The 16862-nt window shown below is 41.2% G+C and overlaps 1 protein-coding gene across 6 annotated transcripts in view; it reads right to left on the bottom strand.

Annotated features, from left to right (window-relative positions):
- Positions 1 to 16862, bottom strand: part of PAFAH2 (platelet activating factor acetylhydrolase 2) — a 59911-nt gene that overhangs the window by 30261 nt on the left and 12788 nt on the right. For 5 of the 6 annotated variants that reach the window (XR_005215460.1, XR_005215461.1, XM_037828106.1 and 2 more), the window contains 4 exons: positions 16555 to 16668; positions 12275 to 12366; positions 10610 to 10780; positions 8648 to 8802 (listed from right to left, as the gene is read on the bottom strand). Coding sequence is in view for 4 of the 6 variants with exons in the window: in XM_037828106.1 (XP_037684034.1) it covers positions 8648 to 8802; positions 10610 to 10780; positions 12275 to 12366; positions 16555 to 16668 (532 nt within the window). In the remaining 2 variants the exon portion in view is untranslated. The remainder of the gene's footprint in view (positions 1 to 8647; positions 8803 to 10609; positions 10781 to 12274; positions 12367 to 16554; positions 16669 to 16862) is intronic. The other variant, XM_037828109.1, reaches the window with a different exon arrangement.

The following is a 16862-nucleotide window of genomic DNA, read 5'->3' as shown; positions in this document are numbered from 1 at the left end:
AGATTATTACTAGCTCTATTTCATAGTTAAGGAAACTGAGACTCAGAGAAGCTACCCAATTTGCCCAAAGTCATTACAGTTGGTAGGTGACAGAGACAGAATTTAAAGCCAGAAAAGGTGAGAAAATGGAATGCCTAAGGCTTGGGGATGCTGCTTAGTAAGAAGAGGCCCCCTGCACCACAGCACAGAGGATGCAAAGCCAGTGCCACCTCAGTGAAGAGGTGGGTAATATCTTGGGGCAGCATAAGGCCTGATTAAAGAAAGGGCCCTGGGATCATGGCAGATGGGTCTAACTACATGGCAAGAACAGTCATAAAGGATCCAAGGCCTCAGACTGAAGGAGTAGGACAAAAGCTGAGCAGGCAAATGGTGTCCTTGTTCAAAACAACCAAAACATGGGAAGAAGACAGGGACTATTCACATTCACCTTTGGATTCCCAGTGCCCTGCCAAGATCCTGGCATTGAACAAGTCTTCAACCAATAACTGCTACATATTCACTAATTCAATAAATATTGAGTACATTCACTATGCACTATATTCTAAATGCTAAAAGTACATCTGAATTAAACAAACAGAAACTCCTATTCTCATAGAGCTCAAATCTAGTAGGCAGAGACAAATAAAAACATAATAAAGTATGTAGTATGTGAAAAGGTAGTAAATGCTATTTAGAAAAAAAGCCAGATAAGGAAAGTGGTAGTGGTGGCTAGAGGTTATAAGATAGGGAAGAAAGAAAAGAGGCAATATTTTTAAAAGGGTGGTCATAGTAGGCCCACTAAGACGGTGAAATTTGAGCAAAGACTTAAAGGAGGTAGGGAGTGAGCCACAAGGCTGTCTGAGGGAAGTGTTCCTGGCAGAGGGAACAGCAGTGCAAAGGTCCTGAAATGAGAGCAAGCTTGGAGTGCTGGAGGCTAGTATAGCGAGAACAAAAGTAGGCCAGGGGAAAAGACTTGAATAAACATTTCTCTAAAAAGGATGTACAAAAGGTCAAAAGCACATGAAGGGATGCTCAACATCATTAGCCATTAGAGAAGTACAAAGCAAAACCACAATGAGATACTATTTCACATCCATTAGAATAGTTACTACTGATAAAACAGAAAATTACAAGTGTTGGAGAAGATGTGGAGAAATAGGAACACTCATTCTTTGTTGGTGGGAATGTAAAATGGTTCAGTCACTGTGAAGACAGTTTGGCAGTTCCTCAGAAAGTTAAGTAAAGAATTACCATATGACCCAGCAATTCCACTTCTAGGTATATACCCAAAAGAATTGAAAGCAGGGACTTGAACAGATATTTGCCTACCACTGTTCATTGCAGCATTATTCACAATTACTAAAAGATGGAAGCAACCCAAGTGTCCATCAACCAATGAATGAATGAATGGATAAACAAAGTGTGGTGTGTTTGTGTGTGTGTGTGTGTGTGTGTGTGTGTGTGTGTGTAATGGAATATTATTCAGCTGAAAAAAAGAATGAAGTTCTAATACATGTGACAACATAGATCAACCTTGAAGACATCATGTTGAGTGACTATGCAAGACACAAAACCACAAATATTGTATGATCTCACTGATATGAAATAATTAGAATAAGTAAACTCACAGAGTCAGAATCTGGAGTATGGGTTACCAGGGGCTGAGCTGGGGGTAGGGAATGGGAAGTTAATGTTTGAGTTGTACAGAGTTTCGATTTGGGTTGATTGTGAAGTTTTGGTAATGGATGGTGGTGACAGTAGCACAACATTGTGAATGTAATTGAGAGCACTGAATTACATATACGAATGTGATTAAAAGGGGAAACTTTAGATTGTATATATGTTACTAGAATAAAAACCTTAAAAAAAAAAAAAGGCTAGGGGAAGAGCCGTAGTCAAGAAGGTCAGGAGGTACTAGGGGACTGTATTACATAAGGTCCGGCAGGACCCTGAACTTCGGCTTTGACTCTCAGAGAAAAGGGGAACCACAGGAGGATTTCAAGCAGAGGAGTGACAAGATCTGACTTTCTCAAAGCATCCCTCTGGATGCTCTATTAAGAGAAGACTGTGGAAGGGGAAAAAGGTGGCAATGGGGACACCACTCAGGAGACAACTGCAGTAATTTAGGTGAAAGATGATGACTTAGACAGCATGGCAGCTGTGGGAGTGGCAAGAAGTGTTTAGATTTCATATATATTTGGAAGGTAGAGCCAATTGGATTTTCTGACAGATCAGATGGGATGTGTCAAAGAGACAAGGATGAGGATTTTGGCCTGAGTAACTATCAGCATGGAGTTACTATTAGCTAAAAAGGGAAATAGGTTTTGATTTGTGATATCCATTAGATATACTGAGCAGGTAGTAGTGGGTTTTATAAATCTGAAGATTTACCTGGAGGTGTAAATTTGGGGTTGTCAGCATAGAGATGGCATTTAAACCAAGACTAGATAACAATAGGGAATACAGAGAAAGAAGAGGTCCAAGAACTGAGGCCTGAAAGCAGCAAAGTAGACTGAGAAGGAACAGACATTGAGATAGGAGAAAATCCACAGTGTGGTATCTTGGAAGCCAAGTAATGACACTGTTTCACAGAGGAGGGTATATTAACTATGTCAAAAGCTTCTGAGAGTTCCAGTAAGATGAGGAATGAGAACTGACTACTGGATTTAGTATTGTTAAGGTCAATAATGACCCTGACAAAAGTGGTTTTGGGGTGGGTTTAAGAGAACGGAAAGAGAGGAATTTGAGAAAGTGAAGACAGATATTCATTAGATATTCATTTAAGGAATTTTGCTGTTATGGGGAACATGGAAATGGGATTGTAACTGGAGGGGAAAGTGAGGGAAAGAGATTTTTTTTTTTAAATAAGAGAAATTCTTTTAAAATAAGAGAAATTTCAGTATGCATGATATTCTTTTGGAAATGAACAGTATAGAGGGAAAATTGATGATGTAAACAAAAGAGGAAAAGAGTGCTGATGCAATCATTTTGAGTAGACAAAAGAAGATAGAATCTAGTGTGCAATGGAGGGGCTAGCCTTAGAAAACTAAGTAGGGAACTCTAGTAACTGGAGGGGAAACAGAGTATATGCTGGAATGTGAGTAAATATGGTGTTGGGGATTTGAGGAAGTACTGATATCTTCCATTTTTTCAATTGAAGTGGGAGGCAAAATTAATCAGCTGAGAGACGGATGGGGAAAGAGGTGTTAAAAGTTTGAAGAGACACAAGAAGGTATAAAAGTCTTCCAGGAAGTGGGAGAGAAGAGGAATAGTTGGAGAAAGGAACTGAGTGTAGTCAATGTGAAGGAAGCACCAATCTTCAAAATAGAAGATAATATTCCTTAGCCAGTGTCAGTGAAACATGTGCTCCAAGAGGTATTTTTTTAGGTGTGGTGAGAGGTTGGGCTGAACCACCTACAATCCAGTTTAGTTTTCTTTCTATGTAAAGCTAATCAACCCAAGCTGTGAGCCTTTGCCTTTTTTCAGACTGTCTTGTCACTTACCACCTGGATTACTGCAAGAGCCTCTTACCTAGGCTCTCTGCCTCTCAGTTTCCCCCTATCTTGCCAGTCCTCCACAATGCAGCCGGACTGCAAACACACAGATTTGGAATAATATTTCAAACTTATTTCAGCAAATCCATGGGCTTCTAGGTTGGGCGTATTCTGCCTTCTCTAGCTTTATCTTCCAACAATCCACTAACCTGAGCTCCAAAACTCACCAACTCATGCAAAGCTTTGTGCCCTCTGTCTAGAAGATCCTTGCCCCTTCTCTGCCTGGTGAACCCACCTCATCCATTAAGATTAAGGGCAAGCCTTATGAAGCTTGTTGCTGCAAGGGAAAGGCTAAGCCTACTTGTGGTTGTACCAAAGAGTCTCCCCCAGAGTACCTCTTTGTGGCCCTCTTTCTCTACCTAAGGCAACTTGGCAGCTGAATTCACTGCCCTCCTCCCTACATGGGACCTGACTCCCAGGGGTGTAAATCTCCCTGGCAAAGCAGGATATAATTCCCAGGGATGAACCTGGACCAGGCATCATGGGATTGAGAAAATCTTCTTGACCAAAAGAGGGAAGTGAAATGAAACAAAATAAAGTTTCAGTGGCTGAGAGATTTCAAATGGAGTCGAGAGGTCACTCTGGAGGGCATTCTTATGTACTATACAGATATCCCTTTTTAGGTTTTAGTGTATTGGAATAGCTAGAAGTAAACACCCGAAACTATCTAACTGCAACCCAGTAGCCATGATTCTTGAAGACGATTGGTTGTATAACTATGTAGCTTACATGGGGTGACAGTATGATTGTGAAAACCTTGTGGCTCACATTCCCTTTATCCAGCGTATGGATGGATGAGTAGAAAAATGGGGACAAAAGCTAAATGAAAAATAGGGTGGGATGGGGGGATGATTTGGGTGTTCTTTGCTACTTTCATTTTTTATTCTTATTCTTTCTGGTGGAAGGAAAATGTTCAAAAATTGACTGGGGTGATGAACGCACAACTATATGAAGGTACTGTGAACAGTTGCTTATACACCATGGATGATTGTATGGTATGTGAATATATCTCAATAAAACTGAATTAAAAAAAAAAAGATTAAAGGCAAGCATGGCTTGGTCTAGGAAACCTCCTCCCCTGACTGTGCTTCCCCTCCCCTTCCCATCAGAGTTAGGTGCCTGTCCTCTGGTGTCTTCCGATGACTAAGTGCAAGCCTCGATCACAGACCTTATTACTTTGTATAGTCATCATAGTCACTGGCAGTATAGTGCAATGATTAGGCACATGGGCTCTGGAATCAGACAAGCTGGGGTGCATACTGGCTTTGTTACTTAATCAGATAACCTTGGACAAATTACTTAAATTTTCTAAGCTTCAGTATACTCATCTATAAAACAGAGCTAATAATAAAAGTACCAACAGAAAGGGCCGTGATTAAGATTACACTTGACAATGCATGTAAAGTACTTAGCAGAGGACTGGCATTAAGTAAGGCCTCAACAATCTTTCTACAGTCTAAGTCTCTACCACCTTCATCTTCTCTTCTGCTGGGCTCCCCTATCATCTTTAATCTTTAGTGACATGGGGCTTAAGAGGAAACATGTAAAGTGGGCTCAGGACCATTCAGTCAGGCCCCATCAAAGTCTTGAGACATGGTTCCATTCCTCTCCTTCCAGGTGATAGAAACGTTGTTCTATTAACCCTAAAGTCTCTAAACCCAGACTGGAATAATGGCACACAATAAGCAAGATGAAATAAACAGCCATAAATGTAAAAATGCAAATTTAAGTTCAAAAAGTCAATACATTCATAACAGGACAGATCTGTGCGAAAAGCAAACTCAATCCAAACCAAATTTGTTATGCAGTTACTGGAAATGTTAATGCACTCAGGCCATCCAACTAGAAGTCTAGTTCCAGAGCACTGAGGTGACAGTCCTGCCCTCCCAGGCAATGGTCAGAACACATCTAGCATGCTATATTCAGGTCAGGGCACTGCACTTTAAAAGGCACACTGACAAACAGAGCGTGTTCAATGAAAGGAGATAATAAATTGCAAGAATACTGCCTGGGTGGGGGGAGGGGGCTTCAGAGAGGGTAGAGCACATTCCCTGGGGATTGGGAAGAACCTGGGCACCACCCTACTGTTCAGAGGGGGTTGATACTGTGCCCCAGAGATGGCAGAGAGTCCAGCTGCCACCCAATGCTTGAAGAGGATGGAACAGAGAACATGGTTGTCTTCCCAGTGTTTGGAGATATTGGAGGCTCACCTCAGTGTTTGGAGAGAGCAGAGCTGCTGCGCAAGCCCTTGGAAAGAGTGGGACTGCTGCTCTCTCAAGCCCCGAGGATAAAATGTCATTCTATAGATGACTATTAGACCTAGAAATCTAATGAAGTATGTATGCTCTGTAACTTTTCAGAACTGTATGGGTCTGGTGACCCCTGTTTTGCTTCCAATTTCTCCCTTTGGAAATGGAAATGATTATCCTATGACTGTCTCTCTTTTGTATATCAGAAGCAGATAACTTGTTCTAAGTTTCACTGTTTCACAGCTAGAGGAGAATTTTGCCTTAGGACAGACCATGCCTGTAACTGATTTTGATGCGACTTTGTACTTAACATTGTTACTAAAATGATTTAAGGCTTTTGTGATATTGGGATGGAACAAATGTATTTTGCATATGGAAAGAACATGTTTTCTAGGGGTCCAGAGTGGGGAGTGGGATGGCTTGAAGCTGTTATGTACTCCAGTAAAGGATTAAGACCACCTTGAATGGACTGGGTCACATCTTAATTGCAACAACCTAATCAAAAGGTCCCACTCACAAAAGGTCTGCCCCCACAGGCCACGCTTTTAGTCCATTCCTGTGGGTGCAGACATATTTACTAGGTTTTTTACTTGAGATGTGAGCCGGTCAATTCAAGGTGGGTCTTAATCCTTTACTGGAATCCTTTATGAGAGGATAAAAGGCAGATAAAGCTGAGAGAGCTGAGAGAAAAGCCCAGAGATGCCAAGAGAAAACCCACAGAAGCTCAGAGAGAAGGCCACTGGACCAGGAGCTGAAGCAATGAAACCCAGGAGTGAAGGACAAGCAGATGCAACCATGTGTCTTGCTATCTGACAGAGGTACCCCAGATGCCAGCAGGCTTTCTTCAGAGAAGGTATCACCCTGTTTATGCCTTAATTGGGACATTTTCATGGCCTTATAACTGTAAATTTGTATACTAGTAAATCCCCATTGTAAAGGCCAAAAAAAAAAAAAGTACTGCCTGGGAACAGGTAGGGTACCATGATGTTTAGTGGACAGAAAACTCAAGGACAACACCCTAAGTTACTTCAAATATCTAAAGAGCTGCATGTGCAAGTTGTTTAAGGCTTTTCTGGGTAACTCTTGAGGGGATAACCAGGGCAAGTGGGGAGGAATTACAAAGCATCAGATCATGGCCTTAGGTTAGAGTAAGGTCAAACCTTAGAAATCCAGGAAAGCTCTGGCTCCCTTCTGAAGAAAACTGCCCTATGCACAGACCCTGCTGAGGGATCAGCCTCATGCAGATATTGGATCAGAAAGGAATACCTGATCAAGAGAGCTCTGGACCTAGGCTGGACAGTGACCTACTATGAGTCCTGGCAGGTAAAGATGTGCTGGTACTGTCAGATTGACTCTCTTGAGAATCTGACCTAAGAAATCCAAGAGAATTAAGCAAGGAGCTGTGGGAGCTGAAGATGAAAGGATACCACAAGGTAGAGAGAAAACAAGCCATGAGTGTTTCAAGCCAATCAAAGCTACAAAGAAGCATAAACTATGAATAAGTTAATACTATCTTCTGTAGAGAAAAAAATACGGAGCAGAAGAAAGAAAGAAAAAAATCTGTAGTTTGAGGTGAGAAGAGATTATAGCAAAGAGAAAAAAAATGGCATAAGAGGAAGAGACAGAGAAACCGAGCCTATGAGAAAGACAAAGTGTGCTGGTTTGGAACTGTTATGTACCCTAGAAAAGGTCAGGTTCTTTTAATCCATTCTTGTTGGTGCAGACCTATCATGGATGGAACCTTTTGATTAGGTTGTTTCAACTGAGATGTGACCCAGACCATTCAAGGTGGGTCTTATTCCTTTACTGAAGTCCTTTATGAGAGGATAAAAGGCAGAGACTTTTGGAGAGAGCAGAGAGAGAAACACCTTGGAGATGCTAAAAGAGAACCCACAGATGCTCAGAAAGAAAGCCACCGGAATCAGAAGCTGAAAGCAATGAAAGCCAGGAGCAAAGGACCAGAAGACGCCGGCCATGTGCCGTGATATCTGACAGAGGAACCCTGGATGCCAGCAGCCTTTCTTCAGAGAAGGTATCTTCCTCTTGACACCTTTATTGGGGCATTTTCATGGCCTTAGAACTGTAAAATTGTAACTTAATAAATCCCCATTGTAAAAGCCAATCCACTTCCAGTATATTACATTTTGGCAGCTTTAGCAAACCAAAACACCAAGAGAGAGTCAGTCCTGTAAGCTACCTTGGTTCTTAACTTTTCACTTCCCACCTGGTCCAAGTGTACTCTCATAAGCAAACTCCCCCTTTTTTTGAAGTAAATTAGTGACTCTCTAGTGCATGTAACAAAAAAAGCTTAACTAGAATATCATCTCTTAAAACCATTAAAGCTTCCAGTGGTGGAGGGGGTTGACTGCATAGCAGTGCTCTCCCCATGCTGCTTGATCATGTGACAGGGGAGAAAGACAAAGATAGCAATTCTGGGTCAGAAACTTGACCAAATGATCTCCAAAGGTGTTGCAATTTGGTTGGACTGTGACTTATGACACTAGCCACAATCCTTCCATGCTTTGTTTTTTAAAGCACTTTCAGAAACTTAGCCTATTTATCATCATAATCGCCACCACAATGCAGATAAGGTAAGGGATGAGCCTGGATTAGGACAGAGGTAATGGAGTGGAGAGAACTGACTGTTCCATTTACTGTGAGGAAATGAAGGCTCAGAAGGTAATAGACTAGCCCAAGGCCATTCAGCTAGGAAGAGTCAAAGTCATGGTCTCCAAACTTTCTGTTAAGTGTTTTTTCCATAACTCTATGTAATGTTACTAAGACTTTCTTCTGCCATAAAACCCCTGATCCCACAAGTCAGTATAAAACACCGTGCTGCAGGGGATTCTAAGGTTTTCTCCTTACCAAGGTGCTTCTGCAGGAAGGCCAGCATGGCATGCACCACAATCTCCTGACCCTCATAGGGGTCCAAACTCCCACGGGTTTGAGTGGAGAATAATTTACCAATCAAATTGCCAGTCACAAAAGCAAAGTCAGTTTGACTCCGATGAACAGAACCACTAAAGGAAAGAAAAGAAAGACAAATAAAAGTTAGGAGTTCAGGGGCTAGGGCACACAAATATTTGTTAAGCCCTTACTATGTGCAAGGTGCTTTACATGCATTATCTCAATTTCTCAACACCTTTTCGGGAAAGTATTTTCCCTTTGACAGAGGGGAAGCCAAAGCTCAGAGAAGTGAGATGATCTGACCAAGGTCACATGGCTAGTAAGGAGTGGAGCTAGGATTTGGACCCAGGTATGCCTGACTTCAAAGATGGCTCATTCCCTGCACCAACAATGCAAGGAAGAGGCGGAGTTTGCTGGAGCAGGGATAGAGACAAGGAGGCAAGGTCTGCAGCACCTGCCATTTCGATGCTGTTATAATCTATTATACCATGGCTTTTACTTGGTGACTTCCAAACATTCACAAAACATATTAGCTCCTTCTTCAGAGCTGCATCCTAAAGTAAACAGGGAAAAGTCATTGCTTGTCTTTATTTAAATAATCAGAAAAGTGAGGGCAAGGGCATGTACAAGGGAGTTTCTGGATTAGAATGTAAGTCCTTTGATACTAAATACATTGAATTTGCAGGTGAAATCCTGACTAGGTTCATTTTGAACTAAATTACTCATAACTAAATTTACTAGTCAATTCAATGAGAGAATGAAAATCTAAAAAAAAAACCGATACAATGCAAAAACATGACTTTCAAAAAATGCATTCAGATATACAAAAAGGTAATAATATATTATTATTACATATTTTAATAATATATTAATAATAATAATAATATAATGGAAACTGGAGTATCCAGCACCCAATTCAAGATATAATATATTGTAAATAGTGAACTCCCCCCCTGCGCACCCCTTCCCAACTACTCTCTCCTTCCTTCCCTCTAGAAGTCACAATTATCCTGAATCTGACTGACTTGGGGGAACTTTCAAGCAGTCCTCTGACTGCTATGAAATCAAAATGAAAAGGTATGTGAGGCACTGGCCCCAAGCACAAGGACTCGGGCCAAGATGAGCAAGGGAAGAAGCCACTGGCAACTGAACAGACCCCTAGCATTTAAGGGCTTTGGATTTGACCTTGTAACTACCTGAGTGATTCTGAAGGTTGTGGGCATGCAGTCACTTGTTGTTTTGCTGAAAGAGAACCTGGGTTCCCAAAGTGTGTGTGCTGTGAAGTTCGCAAGTAGGGCGGGAGCAAGTCAGTGAGATTTCAGTCCTGCATCTGTAGTGCAATGCCACTTCCTATACACAGTACATTTCTTAAAGTGACTAAAAAAAACTTTCTCTGTGAGAAAATGGCTCCAAAAAAAGCCAACTGATAGTGCTGGTGATGGAAGTGAGGAGAATATGGTTTCTCTTAGCCAAAATATAGATGTTTCATGGAAGAAAACAAGCTAGAGTGATAACTGTGAATTTAGGTATTCATGAAGGTCTCTAAAACTCTCTCTTATGAATGTCAAAGATCTACTATATATACACACTCTTCAAAAGACCCAATAAAATTCCTAAATCAGGCTAAAAATCTCTGGAACCCACCCAGACCCACATCCCTTCCTCTCTAACACATAATCCATTATGCCCTTCTAGAAAGCAGCAAGTAAATTTGTCACAAAGTCATATAAACTACTGAAGGAATCACTGCAAGTGAAGCTAAGTGGATAAGCAGAACAGATACAAAATTTTAAAGTAATTAAGATGTGAAATTCAGGAAGTATTCAGGTATTCTATTAATGGGTAGAAACTTCTGGATAATCCAAAAGCTGAGTGGCAAATGGAGAGGATACTGGGAGCATGACCTTGGGGTTTACTCACAGGACGGTTATGATCCTGGATTGTTCATGCTGGGCACATATCTTCTTCATCAAACTGACACTCTCCACTGTCTGGAAGTTCTCGGTATTGATGAAGAATACAGGGCCTCGGGCATTGGGGTAAAAGTCACGCTCCAGGGGAAACATCCAAGCATCCAGAGCCACAGCACACCTGGAACAGGACCAGACCTATGGAACTGCCATGCATAAACCCAGGCAAGAACTGTCAGAGTGGAAGGAGACAGGGTGGAGTTCTTTCTTCCCTTCGGTGGATAGAAGGCTCAGAAAGCCAGAAAAGGGGTGCCAGAGACCATATAATTCAGTCAGGATCTTGGACAGAGATCACTGTTTCCTGTCACCAAGGATCCTTCTAAATTTTAAACTCCATGAGAGCAGGGTTCAGGCCTCCTCCTTCTCCTTTTCCTAGATCTACTCTCAGGTGACTGACTTGAGCTACACAGAATGGCACTTCATCCATTTACTCACTTATTCATTCAATATTCATTGAGTATCTACTATGCATTAACCTGTACTGTGGATACAGAAATGAATGACACAGTTCTTGCTCTCAGGGAGTTCCCAGTTTAGAGGGGCAACAGAACAGATACTAGTAAAATAATGTAGCTAAGTGTCCTTTTTGTACAAGGTGTTATGTGATCCCAGAGGGTGCCCAGCAGGGAAGGTCAGAGAAAGTCTCCTTGGTGTCACAACTCAAAGACCTAGTCAGCTTGTCATGCAGCAATCTCTGTCACCAAAGGCAAAACTAAAGACCCTAAGATTGAGATTCAGCACCCCGTCCCTGAAATGCTCCCTCCAGTCTTCTCCATCTCAATAAGGGGCAACATCATCCATCCAAATGGTGGACACACAAATGAGAAATCATTTTTACTCTCTTTTCCTTCACCTCATACATCACTGAGTCCCACAGACTATAAAATATATCCTGACTTCATTCACTTCTCTCCATCCCACTACCTCCATCCTCATGCAAATCCTTCATCTCTCATCTGGACTCTGAAACAGCTTTCCTTGGGTTTCTAACGAACCTCCTTGTTTTCATTCTTGTCATGCCACAACCCATTCTTCACACAGTAGCCAGAGAGATATTTTTAAATGTAAATAAGATTGATTTTTCTGTTTAAAAAACTCTTCAATGGTTTCCCATCACACTTAGAATAAAATCTAACTTTGTACCCTGACTGAAGGCCCTGATCTGGCCCCTGCTTATCTCTGTGATCACATCTCGATCCAATCTCCCCTCACTCACCATGCTTCTCCCACACTAACACAGCAAGCTTGTCCCACCCCTGGACCTTTGCCTCTGCTGTTCTCTCTGCCTGGGATGATCTTCCCCTAAACCTATGAATGGCTGCCTTCTTTGCCTTTTGGCTCTTGGCTTATGTCACTTTCTCAGAGAAGCCTCCACATACTCTAGCATATCACTCTGTTTTATTTTCTTCATTGCACTTTAGTGCTGGGGATTTTATTATCTGTGAACTTGTTTACTAGTCTGTATCCTCCCATAATAACATAATTCCATGAAATTAGAGATCCTGTTTTCTTGTTCCCCACTGAATCTCCAGTTCCCGAAACTGCCTAGCACATAGTACTTGTGTAACAAATACTGAATGAATAGTGTGTGAAGCAGCATAACTGGGAAACTCACCGAAACTGGGTCTCCTTGACCAAAGCCAGAATAGCTGTGGCCCCTCCAAAAGAATGTCCCATCACAGCCACGCGGCTCATGTCAATGCTGCCCTGAGGAAAGTAGACAACTTAGCCAACTCAGAAACTCAGGGCTGCTTCTTTAGGAATTCTTCAGTGGCAAGGGGAAGAAATACTGAGGCAGCAAGGCAGAAGGCACAATATATTGGGTAAACTCACCAAAACCACACTACTAAGAGCCTCTTGCCTAGGGGAGAACAGGCAGTCAGGTAACCCCTGGACTCAGCAACCTTCTGTAGGCAGGAATTCTGAGAACCATCTTTTTCCTCAGTATTTTTGTAATCTTTACCACCCAACAATGACTGGTCTAGGGTATACATTCAAATATCTATGAATACATGAAAGGATAGAAATTATGTCAGATTCCACATCAACCCATCAGTCTAAGAGCACATTCAGAATAAGAACTCTCTCCATCCTATAGAATCCCTGCCTTATGAACCGATCCAACATGAATGACACATAGACCAAGTTGAGGATAGAATGGGGGAGTTTCTGCTGCTCAGCCTACTTTGCTCTGGAGCAAGGGATGCTTGTACAGAAACCAACTCAGGTTCTACTTCCTCCGGATATCTATCCTGATTTTTATCCAAAGCCCAGGGGGAGAGAGAGTGAATCTGCTTACTCTTACATGCCCTGCAAGTATCTATTTCTGGCTGTCCCCAGAAGCCTTCAGGGCATGGTTATATAAAAAGCCACCACAGCTGCCTGCTAAGGGACTCAGGAAATCTCTTTAGGCTTTGCTGCCCAGCCTCTGTTCTGAACCCTGGCTCTCCTCTGCTCTCCCCAATTTTTATCGTAAGGTTTTGAGCCTAAATTCTTCCTTTCTGCTCAGCACCATCAAATCAACAACTTGGTTAGATGGCTTGTTCAGACTTTTTTTTTTAACAAATATATTTACATTAACTCTAAAATTAGAAGCACATAAAGAAATCTCCCACTTACCCCACTCCTTATCCACATAGTTGCCCACTCCCTACCGCAAAACAAATAACCACTATTAGCTTCTTATGTATTCTTGCAGAGATTGCATATGCATATACAAGTAAACAGGAAAATATACATTCTCCCCCTTTTATACAAGTGGTACTGTATCTTACTTTTTTGCATAATAACAATATTAGTACATTAAGACCTTCCTTATCCTTTTTTACAGCTATATTTGATTTCACCATAGTATAATCAGCTAGCTGATCACAACACATCTATTCCTCTTTTTCCCAACCCACAGCTAGACTGTATTTCCCAGGCTTCCTTGCTGTTAGATGTAGTCTTGAGTTCCATGTTAGACTGAATTCTAGCAAATAAATGTTAGCAAAAGTGACAAATCTCCACTTCCAGGTCTGGTTCATTAAAAAACTCCATCATATAAGCTCTATACCTTTCCCATTCTGCCAGGTTAATGTACATGGTGAAGTTGGGTTTCACAAGTTGAAGAGGACAGTCATAAGATGAAAGGAGTCTGGATCTCTGAGTCACCCCTCCAGAGGAACACCCATTTTTTTACTTTATGTGGGAGAAAAATTTCTATTGTGTGAAGCCACTGAGATTTGGGATTTATGTGCTACAGCAATTAGCATTACCCCAACTATATGTTCTTTGTACCATAATCTATTAAGCCAACCAATTCCCTTACTGGTGAACATTTTAGGTTACTACCAATCTTTTGCTATTAAAAACAATACTGGAAAGAATAACTTTGTACACACATCATATTGTATGTGTGCAGGTATCTGTGGGATAAATTCACAGAACTGGAAATTGCTGGGTCAAATAGACACATTTATACTGCTGATAGCTATTGCCAAATTGCCCTCCATGGGACAATTTGTACTCTCACCAGCAGTGTAAGTATCTACTTCCCCAAAGCTTTGTCAACATAGTGAGTAATCATTTTTGGATCTTACCCAATCTGACGGTTGAAAATTTACTTAGCTTTTTAACTCCCTATCTCCCCGAAACGTTGCCTTTCAACTAATCCAACTGTACCTGCCATTCCCCAATGCCTGTCTCAAGTTCACAGCTGTGCAGGCCTGGATATCAGGTCACTGGGCCCCTGCTTGTCTGTGGGGGGTTGACAACATATACCAAATACTTGGGAAAGCACTCTAGGTTTCAGGTTCTGCCTTACCTGAGGGTATCCAAGTACTTCTCCCTGGAGGACTTTACCAGAGCCTTTCACAGATACTTTCTAAAGAGGTTCTGGAGAATACAGCACAGGTTTTGGGATCAAAAAGCCCCACTTTAAAGTTTCATTCTACCACTTACTGAGCTACATAACCTTGAGTAGCTATTTAGCCTCTTTGATCCTTGGTTTCTTTTTATGTAAAAATTGTAATAATACTTACTTCATAAGTTTATATAGGGATCTGTTATCATAGTAAGTACCTATAAAACAGTAGTTGCTATTTTTTATACGTACCACCCTCATTTATACAATGGATTATTGCATGGCTATTAAAAATCATGCTGTAGAAACACCGATGTTCATAGTGGTATTATTTCCCAATTGCCAAAAGATGGAAGCAATCCAAGTGTCCATCAATACATGAATGGATAAATAAAATGCAGTATATACATACAATGGAATATTATTCGGCCATAAAAAGTAATGAAGTCCTGATACATGCAACAACATTGAACCTTGAAGACATCATATTGAGTGAAATAAGCCAGAAACAAAAGGACAAATATTAAATGATCTCACTGATTTGAAATAATTTGAATAAGCAAATTCACAGAGCCAGAATCAAGAATATAGGTTACCTGGGGACAGGGGATAGGGAATGTGAAGTTAAGGCTTAAAATGTACAGGGTTCCTATTTGGAATGGTGGAAATGTTTTGGCAATAGATGGAGGTGATGGTAACACAACATTTGAATACAATTAACAGAACTGAAATATATATCTAAATACGATTAAAAGGGGGAATGTTAGATTGTATATATGGTAACAGAATAAAAATTTTTTTTTAAATCCATGGAACTACACTACACAGTGAACCCTAAGTTAAACCATGGATTTGAATTAATAGTACAATTATAAAAATGTGCTATCATCAATTGTAACAAATGTTTCATACCAATGCAAGGTGTTGGTGGTGGGAAGGTATATGGGATTCCTGTATTTTATGCATGATTATTCTGTAAACCCACAACTTCTCTAATAGAGAAAAAAAATTTTTAAATAATTCAAGGAAAAAAAAATCATGCCATAAAAAATATGAACTGGCATGAGATGACATCCATATTGTTTTGCTAAGTGAAAAAAAAAAACCATAAAACAGATTGTATTAAATGATAACATTATTGTTTAAAAATACATATACACACATGCATACACATAATACGCATTTTTAAAGAACTAGAAGGACAAATGCAAAAATGTCAAAAAATTAGCTCAGGATAGAAAACTTTTAAGTGATTTTTGTTTCTTTTTCTTTATGTTATACTGTGATTTTTTTGTTTTTCTGAATAGAGCCTGAGCTATTTTTGAAACCAGGAGGAAAAAATAGATTGTGTTTTGGGGGAGGGGGTGGAGAGAAAATGCACTTTTGTAGATGCCAAATTTCCTAGCCAGGACTTTCTCTTATTCTCCTGGGAGGGTTCTTGGGGTTCCCTCAAAGGAAGGAACTAGCCTGTAGTAGACAAAGTGGACACAAGTTGTTTGCTGCTCAGTGCCCAATCAGTGGGGAACAAACCATCTCCCCCCATCCATGTGGCCCTGGCGGGGTCATCAATACTGCTGACCAGCTTCCCATAACCCAGAAGTGGGTGTCTAACCCAGGCACGCCAATCAGAATACTCTATCCCTCTGGCACAGTGACTGGCCCAGAAGTGGACAGGTAACCCATGTAGGGCTACAGTCTTCCCAGATTAGTGTAAGCTAAGAGAGTTTAAATAAGGAGCTGTGAGTTGAGATGCAGGCTCGGGCTGCTAGTAACCATCTTTCTTGACTAATGGAGAGAGTCAGATGAGAACGAAGCCCACAAACACAGGAAGAAATTGAGTAAGAAGGCAGATAGAAGACCAGAGCTTTGATGACAGTGTTTGAGTCCCTGGATCCAGCTACACTAGTCTAAATCTAGTCTGCCTTTGGTCTTTCCAATTATGTGTGCCAATAAATTCTCTTTTGGTTTAAGCTAGTGTGAGTTAGGTTTCTGTAACTTGTAACCAAGAAAGTCCTGATGAATACATTAGCTCCATACAGATGCTGCCATACCTTCAAGGTCATCAGATCCAGGCCACCAGGTAAGATGTTGAGGACAGTCCTCCCAGCAGTGATCTCTTGTAATATCTTCAACACCCGCATACACTCGCTCACCCTCTGATGTACCTGCAACAGAGACAGTCCTAGTGGGAGGTGGAACACCGCATAATCACCCAGAGGAAATCTCACTCACCCACAGGGCCAAGGAAGAATGAAGGTATAGTTTGCCCACCCACACCTCAACCAGCACCACGGCCCCCACAGCCCTGAGAAAGACTCAATTCCTTCACAGCTCCCATACATACACCTAACATTATAAC

The sequence above is a fragment of the Choloepus didactylus genome, chromosome 2 (assembly GCF_015220235.1).
Source record: "Choloepus didactylus isolate mChoDid1 chromosome 2, mChoDid1.pri, whole genome shotgun sequence".
Classification (NCBI taxonomy): Eukaryota; Metazoa; Chordata; class Mammalia; order Pilosa; family Megalonychidae; genus Choloepus; species Choloepus didactylus.
This window is presented reverse-complemented; position numbering and strand designations above follow the sequence as displayed.